Below are 18,818 nucleotides of genomic sequence, written 5' to 3' on the forward strand. Positions count from 1 at the left end.
AAAGTACAGTCAGCGATAAAAGATTGTACCAAAGATGCAATTTTTGCCAAAAACTTATTTATTTAGTATGAGTTAGGCTTATACGAGTTTCCTGTAGACATAATAGTACGTTATTATGCTTTATGGGTATATAAAAACCTACTTACCCATTTCCCATAATTTGTATGATAAATGTCTTAGAAAAATGTATGGGTACAAATCGTTAACTAATGTCCACAGGAAAGATGTTGGTTTTTTTGAACGGTTTAAACTCAAAAATATGACTGAGGGTAGAAGAAACATCCTGTATACGCGCATAGTGCTGTCACATTCACACACGGGCAGCGTGCGGACCACATCAGTGTGATAGATAACGGCGTTACGAACGGGCCTGCATTTGAAACGCAATATACGTACATAGCTCTGTCTTGTTCACACACACGCCGACGAGCGGTCCGCACCAGTGTCACAGAATAAATAATAGTACTACCGAACAGAAACGACACTTCCTACAAACCCGAAGTTTGACAGCGGTTCAGGGTCGAATCATGCTCTATCCCTTTCTAATATATGCCACTATCCCTTTCGGCTATTTAGGGTTGTCAAAATTCAAGTGATTATCTTATCTGTGGTCGTACACGCAAAAGAAAGTCAAGTGGTGCCAACCCTAATAATTGCTCGGAGCAATGCTGAGCCGAACGGAGCCGAATTCGACCGAAGTGAGGAGTGTCTCCCCACTTCCAGTGTGATAACCGCCTTACGAACGGGTTTGCACTTGAAACGCAGCGTGACTAGGATGAGTTCCGCCACACGATACCAGTTTCCAGCGGGGGCCACGAAAGTAGCGGATAATAATTTATATTAATTTTGCCAACTTTACAGCTTGGCAAAAAAGAGTAGAAATTAAAAAGTGGCAACACTGTAGTGTCGTCCCTTTCAAACCAATTTATGTAAGAAAACGGGACGACACTATTATAGTGTTGCCACTTTTTAATTTCAACTTTTTTTTGCCAAGCTGTACCTTCGATTATCTCTATTCCTCTCATGCAAACTCTACTCACACGTTAGAAGGATAAGCTGTGTGGTGTGCGTTTCAGGGCTTTAAGCCGCCCTCGTACAAAAAAGTCGGACAAAACTGACATACTAGGCGTGCGGCGCGCTCTTCACTGGCGGGCCCGGGCGCCATCAGCGCCCTCACACTAAACAGGAGGCCTAGTCAAGATGACAATCGTTCGCCATATTTTAAAATATTTAAATAACAACGGTTATACTCACGTGAATTACTTATTTGTCGCTATTGGCGACATGTTTCCGACCTACCGGGTGTCCTTCTTCAGGCTTTTAGGGCTCATTTAGACGATGCGAGAACTCGCATGCGAGTTTCATTACATTGCGGTTTTTGATCGGTCGGTTGAATTGGACGTGACCAACAGTCCGTAATGTATCTAAAATCGCATGCGAGTTCGCGCGCCGTCTAAATCAGCCCTAAGTGCTCGCGCCGACTGCACTGTGATACTTCCTCTACACTATCGGCGATGATCGTTGATAGTATCATCGGCAAGATCATCGTGCAAGCATCCACACTATCGCCTGTAGGTATAGCAACTTATTGATGTGTGCCCAAAAACCGACCAATTCACTGCATGGTCGCAGGCGATGATAGACGATGACTGGCGGGGACTGCCGAGTATGCCCTCTACACTATCGTCCACGCCCGTCATCGTTTATCATCGCCGATAGTGTAGAGGAGCCATGAATTCGTGCATGCGTATTATGCGTGTGATGGGTCCGAAAAATGTTGCCAAAGCGACAAATAATTCACGTGAGTGTAACTGTTGTTATTGAATTTCAAATAATATTATTGACATGTTGATTTCATATGAGAATATTTTTAAAATCAGGTACTATACCTATTATGATTCTTGATTCTTCTTGCCACTTATGTGGTATAGAAAATTGCCTCACACCAAAACGCCACCGCCAGTGTAGTGGCCCCAGAAGACAGTGCGCGGCGAAAGTCCAAGTTCAACAACACGCGGTACCGCAACGCGCGGGCAACAGTACCGATGAAGCTGTCACTGGTGCTGTGTGTGGTCGGGCTGGTCCCGGCCGTGATGCCGGCCAAGTATATGCCGAAATGGAAGAAACAGGTACGTGCTAAAGTTACTAAAGTTTTGTTATAGAAAGGAAAAATAATTGTTAATAAAAAATCAAAAAATTAAATATTTGCCGAAAAGTTAAGAAAAAGGTACGTGACCACATTTTTTTAAACAAAGGCGAAATAATAATTAAATCTACAAATAAAATAAATAAACACACCATAAAATAAATTTAAAACTAACAAGTAACAAAAGCGGAAGAAATAACAAGTCAGAAACGAAAAAAAATTATATAAATTATCTTATTGTATTAAGATCCTATTTTATTATTTTATGTATTTTTTATAAGATGTCAATAATCTACTTGCTTCCCGTGAAATAGAAATATTTCTAAACCTGCTAACTTGTAGGTACCACAGAAATTTCCAAAATGAAAAAATAAATATGGCGCGTCGCGGGTAAGCTTTTACGTTTTTGAACTCGAATATTATTTAGGTATAAAAATGTTACAAAAATATTCTGTATTCACGTACTATTTTGCATTAATCTAGTGTTCTGTATTTAACAAACATAGAAAAAATATTATTGAGATGTGTTTTGTTTATTGACATCGTCTTTAAATTAATGGCAATGGCATAATGCGATCACTTGTTTAGTTTGTCAAATGATGGCGCCATGTTGTAGAACGTCTTTCGGGTTGTAAACTAAGTTTAATTAATGTTAGAGTTACGGGTTTTCGGCTTTTGGTGTGTCTTGTGTTTGTACTTATAATGTGCCATGTAGCTTATGCAAAGTCGTATGCCAAAAAGAAATTAGAGAAAACTTACAGTACTTAGGTACCTAGTTTGAAATGAAGTACTTTCTGATTTTTGAGGCAATTTTTCTCTAAAAACCTATATGATGTAACTTTATTTCATCATACAATAAGAGTTTTTTACAGTATCATGAACCGTAAGATTAATTAAACGTTAGACAGTTAAACTTTTTCACATTGTATTTATTGTAAAAATAAAGTTCTTTAAATTATTCATAATTGTGTAAACTTATTAGTTTACAGAATTATGAATAATTTAAAGAACTTTATTTCTCTAATATAAATCATTTTAATAAAGTAGAATCAAACAGATACAGTTCCTAGACATATTAACGTGTGAAGTGTGAATGTATACAGCATGCCGTTCGTTTTAAACACATAGAAATGTACAGTCACCCGCAATACTATGTTAGGTAGGTACTCTTCGAAGGCCGGAAAAATAAGTTCGTGTCTCTATCTCGTGTATCTGTGATCTGCTGGAGGCCCCGGGGAGACCTTTTTTGGGGGCCAGTTGCACCATCCCACTAACCCGAGGTTACGCGGTTAAACCGTTAACCCGGTGTCAAATTGTACTGGTAACCATGGTAACTCCAGGTTTAACCGGTTAACCCCGGGTTAGTGGAATGGTGCAAGTAGCACTAAGTGAATTATTTCTCTGGAGATGGGTTTATGATTTCTATCTATGTATCTCTTACCGACAGTATATATAATGCCATTCGAATGCATAAAATATCCTGAACGACCTGAACTATTTCTATTTGTTTTTAGGGTTCCGTACCCAAAGGGTAAAACGGGACCCTATTACTAAGACTTCGCTGTCCGTCCGTCCGTCTGTCTGTCACCAGGCTGTATCTCACGAACCGTGATAGCTAGACAGTTGAAATCTTCACAGATGATGTATTTCTGTTGCCGCTATAACAACAAATACTAAAAACAGAATAAAATAAAGATTTAAATGGGGCTCCCATACAACAAACGTGATTTTTGACCAAAGTTAAGCAACGTCGGGAATGGTCAGTACTTGGATGGGTGACCGTTTTTTTTTTTGCTTTTTTTTTCGTTTTTTTTTGCATTATGGTACGGAACCCTTCGTGCGCGAGTCCGACTCGCACTTGCCCGGTTTTTGTAACATACACAATCAGTTCATCTTCATGTAAATTTGTTTCTCTCATCCGTTGTTCCATATTATAGCAGTCATTAATTTACTCCACATAATGTTCTCATTGACTTTGTAATAGATTTTTGCAAAAAAAATAATTATTAAATATCTGAGTGAACCAACTTTTTCTTGTCTTACTCGCTTACAGTGGGACTAGTCTAGGGTTGCCATAAGTGTGGGGACTCAGACCGGGACATTTAAAGAAAACCGGCCAAGTGCGAGTCGGACTCGCGTCGCGTTTCAAGGGTTCCGTACATTACACAATTTGTAACAATGTATTTTTTCATGTGAAACGTGAGTGAAATGTCTATAATTAAGTCCGACTCACGCTTGACTGCACATTTCTAATAGGTTTTCCTGTCATAGATAGGTAAAGAACTATATTTTGTTTTTTTTTTTTTTTCAAAATTTTAGCACAAGTTTCGCAGATAAATTTTCCATGTGTTTAAATGATTATTCATTGACCAGTCAAGCTACCATGTAGATTCAGGGGATTCAGGCTCAACCAGCAAAAAACGCGAGCGCAGCGAGCGCGAAATTTTTTGTGACAAAATTGTGAAAGCGTGTTAAAAAGGCCGGGCCGGGCCTAAAAATCCGAAGTTCTCCAGTGAGGCGAGCTTTCATGCGAGGTCGAAGCCGTGCTTCAGGATAAGCTCAGCTAGAGCATAGACGCCAACCAATGTCCATTGTATTAAAAAGCGAAACCGCAGGCCGAACTTGGCCCAGCGAGGTCAAAGGCTAAGCTGAAGAAGAGGAGATTTGGAAGACAAACCAAAAATTTAGATAAAAAGTGAGGCTGAAGGTCAGAAATCTCCACATTACTTAATAAGCCCGAAGCGTACTTATAACCAGCGCGGTGAGCTTTCATGCGAGGCAAAAGGCCAAGCTTCTGAAACAAATTTTTATATTTGTTAAAAATTAAGCGACGCCGAAAGTCGAGCTGTAAGAAAGCAGCGCTCAACAATAATATGTGTCATATGTACAAGAGTTACTTGGAGGGCCGAAGTTCCATTCATGAGGTTTTAGGCCCTCGGGAGCCTGAAATTCGAGCTCTACATTACAGACTTTAACATAATTTACATAATCATCTAATTATTGTGTGTCTGAGAAACTGATATTGGACATTAGGTAAAAGTAGGTACCATAAAACATTTTTTTTATTTGAATTGGGCCATATGAAACGTAGAAATGTAGGTATATTATTATTTACCAGCCCCCTACTTAATAACTATGATTTTTAAACCGGGACAATTTTCTTATCGGCCGGGACGCCGGGACACCGTGCTTCAAACCGGGACATGTTCCGGCGTACCGGGACGTATGGCAACCCTAGACTAGTCCCATCCCAACACTTAGGACATTTGATCATCTTTTAATAGGACTTTTAAACACCTATACAGGATGGCCAAAAAATAAGTGTAGTTGCCATAGGGAGGTTTTGGGATTTAACTGAGAACTTTTACTATAGGACAAACCCCAAAATCGCGAAAAGAAAAATTTGGCTGGTCATGGCCCATTTTCTATGGGAGGGTAAATTTTTTTTGCCATTTCGGGGTTGGTCCCATAGTAAAAGTTGCTCAGTATAATCCCAAAACCTCCCTGGCAACGGGAATGCACTTATTTTTTGGCCACCGCGTATATACAGCCTGTGGCCTGTAATACGAGCAATAAATTAAACTAGGCTGTACTCCTCATACTGACCAACATTTGTTCAGTAACTTTTAAAAATAACTTGTGGTTTGATTTTTAATACACTTTAAAGTTTATTCTAAGACGCAATGTATTGCGAATTTTGTTATATTTAAGGCGTGACAAGCAACGTCAATCACAATGATATGGCGTGGCGATGGTGTCCATTGAAGATAATATTTATTTTGTAACAAAAGTGTCACCGTTTGAGGAGTACAATCTATGTTTTAATTAAGTATTTGCTCGTGTTACAGGCCACACCCGGTATATAGCATCACTCCTCCATGTTAAATATCTCCTTAAATCCTCTGCAAAGGAGCGATGCATCTCGTGAGTCAGCGGCTTTCTAATAATGAACGCGAGAAAGCAGATGAAAGCGGGTCGCGAGGAAAACCCGAGTGAAAACACTACTCATTCAAAACACACGCTCCTTGTCTCGTGGTTTTTACTTAAAGTAAATATTTAAGTTGCCAAAACGGCAATTATATCTAAGCGCGCTTCCGAGTCCAGTTGATTTTGGGTATAAGTACATTTTATTAGATTAGCGCCAGGCGTTCGATGATATTTATTATAAAACTTCAAAATTGAAGCACTGTGTGTCTTGTGACGATTGTAGTACAGTTTGGTCTTAGTATTTGAACTTTAACTTTGACGCGCAAGTGACAAGTCGTCTCTTGTAGGTACTTAGATATTCTTTAAATTATGCCCTCTCTTTTGCGCCTTCTGCGTATGTACGTGACCCAGGAGAACGTTACCATGGCAACGAGCGACAGGAAAAAGTTGATTCACCCATATGTCAATTTAAAGGACTCCTGCCATCGCTAACACTGTTAACTGCCCATCGGTGGACCTTACACCTTTTGTAATAAGGCCCAACGATGGACAGTGTTATAAGTGTTGTTGTTTGTACCATTGGCGCTGCTGATTGTATTTTAACCAGTGTTATTTTTATTTGGCAGGCATGCGAGCTGCCGGCCGTGCAGAGCGAGCACAGTCATTACGTGTGCGACGAGAAGGGCGAGCCAAAATGTCTACCCGGTTGGCAGGGGGACCTGTGCGATGTGCCGATATGCAAGAAAGGATGTGATCCTTTGCAAGGTAACTAATTATGAATATAATGGCATTAGGATGGCTCAGGTTAGACCGGACCGGGACCGAGCCGGAGCTTCTGGCGCTTCGTTTTCTATGGAAAGCACCACGTGATCACCGATGAGCCCTCATAGAAAATGAGTCATCCTTTAGGGGTATAGGTAGTCACTATGTGTGAACTAGATCGAGCCCAAGTGACAATCGGGGGTGACAGACCGAGAGACTATAAGGATCAGATCTTGCCAGTCTGTTGAATGAAAAGCTCGAAATTAGTTATGAAGAATCCATTGCGAACATATAAATCTACATTAATGTTATAAATAGATGACAAATTAACGTAACATTTTATTTTTTATTAGGTTACTGCAAGCGGCCAGGCGAGTGCCGGTGCAAGCTCGGCTTCTACGGCGAGCGGTGCAACAAGTGCATCCCGCTACCAGGCTGCCAGCATGGCTCTTGCAACGTGTCCTTCGAGTGCGTGTGCAAGGACGGATGGGACGGACTCTTCTGCTCTGAACGTGAGTTTCTTCCTTTATCTATTGACTGGTTACCGCAAGCGGCCAGGCGAGTGCCGGTGCAAGCTCGGCGTCTACGGCGAGCGGTGCAACAAGTGCATCCCGCTACCAGGCTGCCAGCATGGCTCTTGCAACGTGTCCTTCGAGTGCGTGTGCAAGGACGGATGGGACGGACTCTTCTGCTCTGAACGTGAGTTTCTTCCTTTATCTATTGACTATGTACAGTCACCACACGGGAATGATACGCCATTTAGGGTTCTAGCAAAATTGGACATTCCATAGCGTATGGAACAATCAATTTAGCTAGGACCATAAATGGCGTAACAATGGCGGAGTGGTACGAAGTTGGTGGAGGGGAAATACAAGCGACATCAACGCACGATGTGGTGACAATATGAACTTTCATGGAACAACATCTTCATACTATTTAGCAGCAGCCAAGTGGCAATGAAGCAATATGTCCCACACTCATTGCACGGAAAACATGGGATTCTTCATGAAGCGGGTATTTAGGATTCTCAAGGGTCGGCAACGATTAAGTGGCTCCTGTGATATTGCTTAGGTTCATGGGCGACGATGACCGCTTCTCATCAGACGGCTCGTCTGTTCATTTGCTAACTATCACATAAAAAAAACCGGGCAAGTGCGAGTCGGACTCGCGCACGAAGGGTTCCGTACCTTAATGCAAAAAAAAAAAACGAAAAAAAAGCAAAAAAAAAACGGTCACCCATCCAAGTACTGACCACTCCCGACGTTGCTTAACTTTGGTCAAAAATCACGTTTGTTGTATGGGAGCCCCATTTAAATCTTTATTTTATTCTGTTTTTAGTATTTGTTGTTATAGCGGCAACAGAAATACATCATCTGTGAAGATTTCAACTGTCTAGCTATCACGGTTCGTGAGATACAGCCTGGTGACAGACAGACGGACGGACGGACAGCGAAGTCTTAGTAATAGGGTCCCGTTTTACCCTTTGGGTACGGAACCCTAAAAACTGGGTTTGTAAGGCCAGAGCTTATCTCTTGGAGGGTTCTTCTCTGAGCGTTAGTTTCATCTTTCTGTAGACAAACGGCAAGCTAGTTGAATAAGCTCGGCTTCTACTGTAAAAGCTGAAACAAGTCGTTTGAGTGCGTGTACAAGAAGATGGGACGGGCTCTTCGGTTCTGAACGTGAGTGTTCATTCTTTGGTCATAATTTAAGGTATGTATGCTACAGCGAACGGTGCAATAAGTATGTACAGGTACATGTCACGACCGAGGCGTCTGGCCTCTGCACGGCATTTGCGATGACAAAGTGTGGCAATGTCATCTCTTAGGGAGTCTTAGGTGACTACTGGGTACCGAGAGTTTATATCAGAATTGGTTTGTACCGAAAGGCTATTTGGCGCAGTAGCGCCACCAATGGATGTAAACATAATTGTTTGAAAAAGCATTAAAAGAAATAAAAGTCAAAATACAAATATCAATCATCAGAGCTGTCTCTCTAAGAATTAGAGGAACGAGAAGAAGGATAGAAATATTTTGATCTGAAGACGGCTGTGGAATACCCATCCTTGAAGATTAGATTTCTCTTCTTTCTACCACACAACTGTATTGAAATAAGCTTAAAATTGTATTATTTAACGTAATAAATGTTTTACCATTTAAAAGAAATAAAATCACATTGAAATCTCGTTGCATGTAAAGTGCACACAAATGAATGTTGATCTCGGAATAAAAAAGACAAACAAAGTTTCAAGCATCTGTTATCGGCCAAGCCACTATCACACATACTTCATTCAAATATCAATCTTACTACACCGAAATAAGGTCTACTTTAGCAACTTGGTCCTAGCGCATCGACCTACATACTAGCGGCCCGTTCTCGAGATCTCTAAACGGTTAAAACTGTTAAAAGTAATAAAAGGATGTTGATCGATGTCACCGTTATAAACTGTGTTAATGCGTGTCTTTTCTATTTAAACAGGTTTTACACTGTTTGCAAGCTAGCTTTTGTTAATATACTTTGTTGTAAGAAATGGTGAATAAATATTAGCTTTGTATTTTTGTTAAATAAAAAAAAATACCACCCGGATAGAAATTAAACCACTGTATGACTGTAACACAGAACTCTATGCTCTTCCCTAATTCTATTTAGTAGTTACAAAGTAGGTAATTATGATAAAATTATCATAACTTAACACACACTTGACATCCCTGTTAAAAAGGGTTCCAATAAATAAAAAGGCAAATTTCCTTATTATTACAAAAAAACACTTATTCATTAAATGCTCATTTCCTTAATTACTAGTTGGTATTATAAAAACTTATTAGAAATTGCGATCAAACCAATAAATAATATCATAATTATTTTCCGCATGGGCGAACGCTTGCGCGTTAAGCCCCCTCCAGACTATGTGCGTGAATCGCGGCGCGACGTCGCGAAGCGAACATATCGCGAAGTTGACGTATGACTCCACACTCGCACACTTCACGGCGATTTCGCAGTTTGGTTTGCGGCAAGATGGCGGAAAAGCATCAGCTGATCGAGTTTAACTGTTAGTTATCTATGGCATCATACGTGATTTCGCTGTTTTTCCATTTTGTTTTCTTGTGAAACCGTAAAATATAGCTGCTTAATATAATATAATCGTAATATAATTAATATTTATCTTGCCACAGAAGAGCCAAAATTGTGTGTAATGTGGAGTCTTGCAAGTTCGCGCTTCGCGTCTCCTTTGACGCGGGCCGAAATACCGACAAAAAAAGGAGAACAAGGCGCGAAGGCGTGAACAATCTGCGAAATCGACGCCACACTAGCGTTCGCGGCTTCGCCCGCGATTCTCGCGCATAGTCTGGAGGGGGCTTTACTAGTAAAATATAACATCCGCGTGACATGAGGCGTGATTAGAATAAAAACTGTGAAATAACCAATAGTGAAACGAAACTTATTCTAGAAAAAAATGAGGTCATTCCACTTGCTAGTAGGTATACAAAGACTTTCGTAGACACATTTCCATAAATAAATGAATAAACATCCAAAAACAACACTTAACCAAAAAAAGAAATATTTAGAAACTGTTACTGAGTGAACTACACGTACTTACTACGATTAGTTTTCATAATGAAATAGGTACCTAATTAAGTTAAAAAAATCCACTGAAGTGTATTAAATAACTCTGTTTCCCATTTCCAGCTAGCAATATAAGACCAATACACCAATAAACTAAGTATATCAATCCGACTCTGAGTATCTTCTGTCGGAAAATCGCTAAAATTATCTAGACTGAATCAACGGGTCCCCAAAATCGAAACTATAGACACGTCATAATATCGACTCAATACTTTCGACGCTAGGACTCAAATGGACTTACTCAGGAACGTGACTTAAAGAAGTAAAGAACGCGTAGTACGAAAGCGAAAGTCGTAACTGTACCCTCTTTGAATTAAACATACCTTACGGCGTATTTTCTACTGTCAATTTCTATGGCTCTACGTCTTGTAACGAATAAATATTTAAGTTACATTTTAAATAGGTATTTGACTGAGAAAAGTTACAAGACTTATTCGGTATGCACTTTAGTCCTCCAATTTCACTTAAGTTCTTCGAGAACAGGAAAGACAGACTAGCACCCAAACCATTTTTTAACTAAAGTGTCATTCTATGGAACTTGCTAAGTATGTAAGCAAACCGCCATATTGAAATTGTCTCTGAATGATGAATTTACTAGTGACTTTTGTTTACATAGTTAGCAAGTTCCATAGAAATATAGTGTAAACAACGTTATTTACGGTATTTGACGTCTGTCACTCACAACAGCAATACTACGTAAAATGTTTTGCACATCGAAATCACAAAGGAAAACAACTGCACTGCGAACGTTTACGTTCTACGTCTTTTTTTTTTTAATTTTAGGGTTGGCCGGACACCACCGTTATGAATCGGTAGTCGTCTAAGTAAATCGATATGAATTTTTCATTTTTCTTTTAATAAAAATAAGGAAAAGGTGGATAATTAACTGTACATATGGATATATTTATCGTCACTTAACAGACAACAAATTTGACACAGTAATAACATAAATAAACTTTAAAATAGATCCCCAGTTAGTTTCAATTTTGACAATGGGTGTGACCTACTCGGTCGGTGTATTAAATACACCGACCAACCGGTAGCTTGCGGGAAAACCATATAATTCTAGCTTTATTTAAATCTCAAATAAAAATTCATTATACGTCACAATTCGATACCTCAGTCTACGTGCCATCCAATCGTAATCGCTTGCTGTGACAATCGATTTGCGTTAGTTACATCTCTATATACGTCAGTCATAATGTGTCAAATACCGCAAATAACGTTGTTTACACTTATAATTATTTCCAACTTGTTTAATTGGAGATCAGAAAGTGTGCTATATTTTACGTATTGCCATGATATTTCTATAAAAATAACGCAGTTGTTGTAAAATTTGATGCTTATACTCGTATGTACCTATGATTTCTATTTACTTAATTTCAAAAAGATACAGTAATAAGTATTTGCCAATTAAAAAAAAATTAACGCCTTCAGACTCTGCTTATAAATTGCTAGAATCCACATGTCCCGCAAATTAATAAAAATACGCCAATTAAACCGTAAAATTAAATGAATCCATTCGTTATTTCAGCTATATGCCGCTCGGACTGCCACCAGACCCGCGGCTTCTGCGAGTCGCCGGGCGAGTGCCGCTGCCGTCTGGGCTGGTCCGGGCCCACCTGCCGCGCCTGCCAGCCGCTGCCCGGCTGCCAGCACGGTTACTGCGACAAGCCGCTGGAGTGCAAGTGCCTGCCTGGCTACACGGGACTCTTGTGTCAGACGCGTGAGTATCCCCACGAGGCGCCTGTCATTAAAGCGCACGCAGCGCGCCCGGATAGCCGGTATTCACCTGCCTTTTACTATAAGAGCCCGTCATTAAAAAAGCGCACCCCGAACTTCGGATTTTGCTTGACTTTTTAAGATCACCCCGAATGTGGGGCATTGCTCGATCTATGAGCATGAAGGCGCCGCAGGCGTCCGGTACGAGGGTGCGCATAGCTCGGCCTGAACGCCGGTCTTTTAATGCAAATTTAGACGGGCCTTGACCACCCACGATCCTTATTTTAAATCTTAGTTTTTTTAATAAATATTTTATTTTTGTTAACGAGTTGGTAGTAAGTACTTTATTTACTTTCTCTACCAACATAGATGTACCTAATTACTCTCCTCATAACGTTACAGCGTGAACGACCGATTAACTGCCGACGACGGCGGCAGCTTCTCTTGAGTAATAAACAAATTAAGACAAAACAATTGCCTAACCGTATTCCTTCTCTTCCGTCCAGCGATCTGCTCAGCGGGCTGCCACAGCGAGCGTGGCTACTGCCGCCGGCCCGGCGAGTGCCGCTGTAAAGTCGGCTGGACTGGATCCACATGCGCCCAATGCCACCCCTACCCTGGCTGCGTCCACGGCACTTGCAGCAGACCTTGGGAGTGCGCCTGCGAGCCTGGCTGGGGCGGCATGCTTTGCGATGAAGGTGGGTAATCTGTGTAACAAAATGTCACAGGTTGGGCAACCAGCCGGCGTATTATGGATGTCTTTATCCACGTGATAAAATAACGGCCACTTTTTAACACCGCGGGATAGAAAGTGAGACACCATCATATCCGTACTAGAAGTTTGAAGATCCAAAACCCGCTAATCCTTAAAGCCACTTAGGAAACCTTTGGCCGGCATTTTATTCCTATGCACTTTGCAGAGGACATTCTACTTATACATTACCGTAAAATGGGGTGAGTAGGTGCAAAACTGACATTCACACCTCGATAACATTTTATTTTTACATATGCAAACTGAATGGTGTATATAATAAAGTGTTCCGGACGTTTGTATTTTAGTTTTTATTTTATTTTGGGTAGTTCCATTTCATAACTTTGACGATAAACAGGAAATCCCACCTCACCCCGTAGTCCCTCGTATTTGGGGTGAGTTGGGTTTTCATACAAAGGTGATTTTGGAAGATTGTTGGATGGTTTTCTTATTATGAGTATTACTATAGCTCCATTTGAAATTGGAATATATTATTTTTGTAGCAGTAGCCTTAAAATCCCTTTTCACTCCCCTCTCAAACCTTCTCTCCCCATTCATAACCCAACTCTCCCCGCGAACCCTACTCACCCCATTTTACGGTATATTCATTTCTCCGATTTGAGTATAAAGTAAAGTTCCAAACGATGATAGGATTATAGAACTAGGTAGGACAAAACAGGATTAATTCGCCATAAGCCGGCTAGGCGTGTCCTTATCATCTCAGGCTCAGCTCTTAATTAAGTATTTACTGCAACAAGTCTTCCTCAAAATACTCTAAGCAATAAAATAAATAAATAAATTTAATTTTCAGAGCTAAACCACTGCGAGAAGAACCCAGACACCTGCAAGAACGGCGGCAAATGCCAATCTCTAGAATCCGGAGACGGTTACTTCCGCTGCTCCTGCCCCGCCGGCATCAGCGGCAGGAACTGCGAGAACCTGCCTGACAGCATGACCACGCCCATAGCCGAGTCTACAAACTCCACGGAGGTCCCGGAAACTTCCACGGAAACTACCACGGAGCTCACGAAGGAGCCTAGTGAGGAAAATGAGACTGAGTAATCATCATCATTAAAGAACGTAGATCATAAACTTCTCATCATCATATTCATCATCTTTGCAAACCTCTAGAATCGGACCAAGCTAACTGTAGAGTTAGACAAGTCTGCAACGATTTTGATAGCATACGCAGTGCAAGTGTTATTTATACGTCATAATTTCATTGAAGTTTGTTGTTTAAAATAACACTTGCACTGCGTGTGCTATCAAAATCGTTGTAGACTTTTCCTAATCTAACTCTAGGTACATGACATTTGTAATGACAAAGTGTCAACATAAATGTTTTTTTAGCGAATATGACTTTTATAACGACACTTTCACATTTTGTTCTGTAAAAATCGATGCAGAGTTAGCTTCGATAGACTTTAGCGGCCTTCTAATTATTTAAATTGTAAATCAAATTCCTGCATTTTAATTTCATAATAATTCATTAATTGAAAATCGAAAATGAGACATCATAAATTCGCGATATTGGGAGGCAGAAGTAACTTTCTGCCGACGCAATATTATAATATAATATTATTTTAGTTAGACAAAATACAATGGAAATCAAGTAGGTAAAGTATACCTACTTACCATACCTACATACTTGGATATTCTCAAAAGAACTGACGACTGAATTGCATATTTATTTACTTACCTTGAAACGTAGGTGAAATTATGAATAAAATCTTTGCTACACATATTTAATTACACAAACGGGTCTACCGCGATATAATTTAATTTAATTTCAGCTGGTGCAACTCAGCTGAAACGTCGGAATTAAAGGTAAAAACAATGAAATTATATCGCGGTAGACCCGTTTGTGTAATTAAATATGTGTACAAAACGCGAGAGTTTAAAGTGTTATAAAATCTTTGCTAGTATGATTTGTTATAGTTTACGAGTAGGTATATAAGTATTTATTTATTGTGAAAACATGACTGTGTGTTCGTTACATGTAAGAAATTAGTATTAAGTTATTTATTTCTAGGATTAAAGATAAATAATAAACAAGTGTGAAATGTTTTGAAACATTGTTTTTGTTATAAATATCCTCCTTTTTAGGGTTCCGAATCCGAAAACCAGAAAATTTAATAAACCGGATAAAACTGGGATAAAACTATATAGATTCTACTTGTTCTGTTTTTCATAAAAATTCAATAGTGACGATTCGTTTTGACAGTTCGAAAACAGAATCTGATTTGAATTATCAAATAGCTTGGGTACGGCGACATCCGTCATTTCAATACAAATGTGTTCGAGCCATACATTGTATGGAAATAACAGCTGTCACCATACCCGAGCTATGTGAAAAATACTTTAGTCTAATACCACTATAGTCTTTTGACATTTGGATAGCCCTTTCGAAAACGAATAGCAAATTCAGATGTAGTGCATAATTATTTTCCATCGTATTTTCTCGGAACTGTTCGTATTTGTCATGCCACTTCAGTCAAGCTCAGGAGTTTTTGTAACAAGACTGACTGAAATAGCAAGACACGTTCGTACGCTTCCGTGAAAATACGATGGAAAATAATTATGCACTACATCCGTAATACCTTAATAAACCTGAAAAAAATCGAAATGTGCCCTGTTTCGAATGAATCCAAATCTATCTATTCAGGTTCATGTATCTCCAGACTTAGCTGCTCTACATCTACATCCCTTCTCTATTAAATATTAATGAGCGAATAATAATTTTAATGAAGCTATGATCAAAATATTTGAAACTCCATCATTGCGTCAATGCAATTTGCACATTACGACGATTCCTGTGCCGTTCGGAACGTTTATAATTTTTCCTAATCTGTATTAGGCTTACACAGAAGGCAATAAAGCCCTTTTTAGGTCGTCGGCATTTTGCAATATTGAACGGTTTTTACGGGTTGGACAATGCGAGTGCTAAATGTTGGGCATTGCTCAAAGATCGCTGATAAAGTAGGGTGACAGCGCGTTGACAGTTTGAGCAGCACTAACAACATAGGGGACATAAAAACAAACAACCGGACAAGTGCGAGTCGGACTCGCCCACCGAGGGTTCCGTACTTTTTAATATTTGTTGTTATAGCGGCAACAGAAATACATCATCTGTGAAAATTTCAACTGTCTAGCTATCACGGTTCATGAGATACAGCCTGGTGACAGACAGACGGACAGTGGAGTCTTAGTAATAGGGTCCTGTTTTTACCCTTTGGGTACGGAGCCCTAAAAAATATCTCCTTTATTCTCGAAAATTAAGAATGAATTAATTTATTTTGTGCTTGTGAAACAGACCAGATAAATTAGAATCTAATATTATTATTCAAAATGGTAGGTATTTTAAGTATAAGTAAGTAGGTAGGGTAGCAGATACGTATGTACGTATCTATCCTACCCGAAATATCCCAGGGATCGGTAAAAGGGTTTTATTATACACAGATTCAGGGTTAATTGAAACCGTGCGCGTTTGTGCAAAAGGTTAACTTTTTGCACAAACGCGCACGGTTTGAATTTAACATTAACCTTCTTGCTTTATGATAAGATTCACGATGGCGCGATGTCCATATAATACGCGTGGCGTTCAAAGGATTAAATAATCTCTCGTTACCGCTCAAAGATGCAGAAGTATGCGCTGCAACATAGTTCCAACTTAGGTACTAACCTAAGTCCACGGTTTGATTAGGAAATGCAAAAGCAAGGCAGATATGCCATCTTTGCTATATTTATTAATAATTTAACATCACATCTCTGTCACCTTAACACTATATATCGAGCTATGATAGATACCTTAAATAGTAAACACACTAAGCGACTACTAGAATACTTAAATACTTGCTAATAAATTACCTACTAGTATATAGGTATATGTACTAACTATGCACTTACTAAAACTTACCGATTAGCTGTCGGCGGCTGCGCGATGGTGTAATTTCTATGAATTAAGCAAGCTAGTCAAATCAAGTTCCATAAACGGTATACCAACATTATTAACAATTTACAAACTAAGGTGTTAATCCACACATGATACCTACTCTTAAAGGGGTTTGTAGATAGCCCGTTTCTAGTTTTGTTCTATGAGATTTGACTTAAAGTAGCCTTTTAACCTGTCGTTTACCAAGCTGTCAAAAAAAGGCACCCCTCTATCCACCCCGGCCGGAGATCTCCGTCAGTTATTCTGTACCCCGTATTTGTTACTGACGGAGATCTCCGGCCAAAAAAAAGCGCTGGTGGCCTAGCGGTAAGAGCGTGCGACTTGCAATCTGGAGGTCGCGGGTTCAAACCCCGGCTCGTACCAATGAGTTTTTCGGAACTTATGTACGAAATGTCATTTGATATTTACCAGTCGCTTTTCGGTGAAGGAAAACATCGTGAGGAAACCGGACTAATCCCAATAAGGCCTAGTTTACCCTCTGGGTTGGAAGGTCAGATGGCAGTCGCTTTCGTAAAAACGAGTGCCTACGTCAAATCATGACATTAGTTATCAAGCGGACCCCAGGCTCCCATGAGCCGTGGCAAAATGCCGGGATAACGCGAGGAAGAAGGAGGGGGGGGGGGGGGGGGGGAGATCTCCGGCCATTTTAACCCCAGTCGAAAAGCAGTTTTCTTATAAATCAAATTAAAAACTCCTAATCTCGCAAAATTGTATTGACATGACAGGTGTCATCTTACCCTTCGAGTTTGAAAAACATATATCTGTAGGATTGACAGGTAGAACTAGAAACCTGTAAAATTTCGCCATTTGTAAAATACTTCGACGGGCGAAGCCCATTAGCATTGAAGAGTAAAAAGGACAGGTATAATTTTGGTAAAACTTCCTCAAATCATGGATGATTATGCAAAACGTCTTCACTAAAGGCACGTTACCCAACGAGACGGTCCAAGAAATCCCTGACATGCTGGTCACCGCGCCGGCAGAAATGCCGGCCGCTGGAATCCTGCGTGCATTATTGATTGGTTTGTCGCTAAATATGTTGCGCGGGCCATGATTGGGATACCTTCGTCTGGGGCGTGTGTCCACGGTGCCACGTTTATCGGTCAGTCAAATATAGCAATTGGTATTTTTGACTTCGAAAAAACGGGTCATATAAATCTAATGAGGAAAACCAGGCATCGTCGTGCTTGGATTGACCATCGTGAAAGCCTCCAACCCCCGCCCACCTGGGGGAGCATACACCTGCTGCGTGTGAGGCCGAGGGATTTTCTCATATCATTTATCATTTATCATTTATTCCATTGTAATCATGTTCATTTGTACATTTGGTCTTACATTTGGCAAGTAGGTACATGATACCCTGCTAGGGTGTACAATATAGGATTTTAACTTATACCTAATTTTAATTTCAAGAAATATTAAATGTCAAAGAAATAAATAATAATAAATTAAGACTAATTCATGCATAAAAGATATTCACATAATCATTAATAATCATAAATCATAGTCATTCTAAAGAATAAAATTTAACAATAAAATATAAAAATTAAAATAAAATTTATAAACTATCATTTTACATAATCAAATTTTCATCATTAAAAAAGTCTTCCAACGAATAATAACATTTTTCTAATAACATATCCTTTAACTGTTTCTTAAATAATTTATCGCTAATTTCTATATTCAGGAAACTAAGCACTTTATTCATTATACGCACACATCGACAGTAAGGGCCGTTTCTTACCATAGCTAATTTGGAGGGTGGCAATAATAATTGAGTACCGACTGGTTTGCGATTTGGTCTTGACAGTTTTTTTATCTCAAACAACTGAAGGTGACTTTTTACAAATAGTGCCGCCTCCATTATATATATGGAGGGTAGTGTTAGTATTTTCAGTTCTTTGAAATATGAGCGACAGCTGTTTGGTACGCGCGTG

The 18,818-nt window shown here is 39.7% G+C and overlaps 2 protein-coding genes across 2 annotated transcripts in view; one reads left to right on the forward strand and one right to left on the reverse strand.

The window, feature by feature from the left end:
• LOC134797050 (protein maelstrom homolog) overlaps window positions 1–18,818 on the reverse strand; it is a 117,327-nt gene that overhangs the window by 71,794 nt on the left and 26,715 nt on the right. The window lies entirely within an intron of this gene.
• On the forward strand, window positions 1,964–14,062 carry LOC134797087 (delta-like protein C). Its single transcript, XM_063769310.1, has 6 exons — window positions 1,964–2,129; window positions 6,700–6,838; window positions 7,189–7,347; window positions 11,991–12,182; window positions 12,685–12,876; window positions 13,741–14,062. The coding sequence occupies exons 1-6, from the start codon at window positions 2,046–2,048 to the stop codon at window positions 13,989–13,991; spliced, it is 1,017 nt and encodes a 338-aa protein (XP_063625380.1). The 5' UTR covers window positions 1,964–2,045; the 3' UTR covers window positions 13,992–14,062.

This window comes from Cydia splendana, chromosome 14 (genome assembly GCF_910591565.1).
Source record: "Cydia splendana chromosome 14, ilCydSple1.2, whole genome shotgun sequence".
Lineage (NCBI taxonomy): Eukaryota > Metazoa > Arthropoda > Insecta > Lepidoptera > Tortricidae > Cydia > Cydia splendana.

Bases quoted from the DNA above. Each gene is read 5' to 3' on its own strand.
- LOC134797087 (XM_063769310.1), top strand. From the start codon at position 2,046: ATGAAGCTGTCACTGGTGCTGTGTGTGGTCGGGCTGGTCCCGGCCGTG. The intron at 7,348-11,990 runs GTGAGTTTCTTC...TCGTTATTTCAG, and splicing joins CGGACTCTTCTGCTCTGAAC to CTATATGCCGCTCGGACTGC. The intron at 12,183-12,684 runs GTGAGTATCCCC...TCTTCCGTCCAG, and splicing joins GGGACTCTTGTGTCAGACGC to CGATCTGCTCAGCGGGCTGC.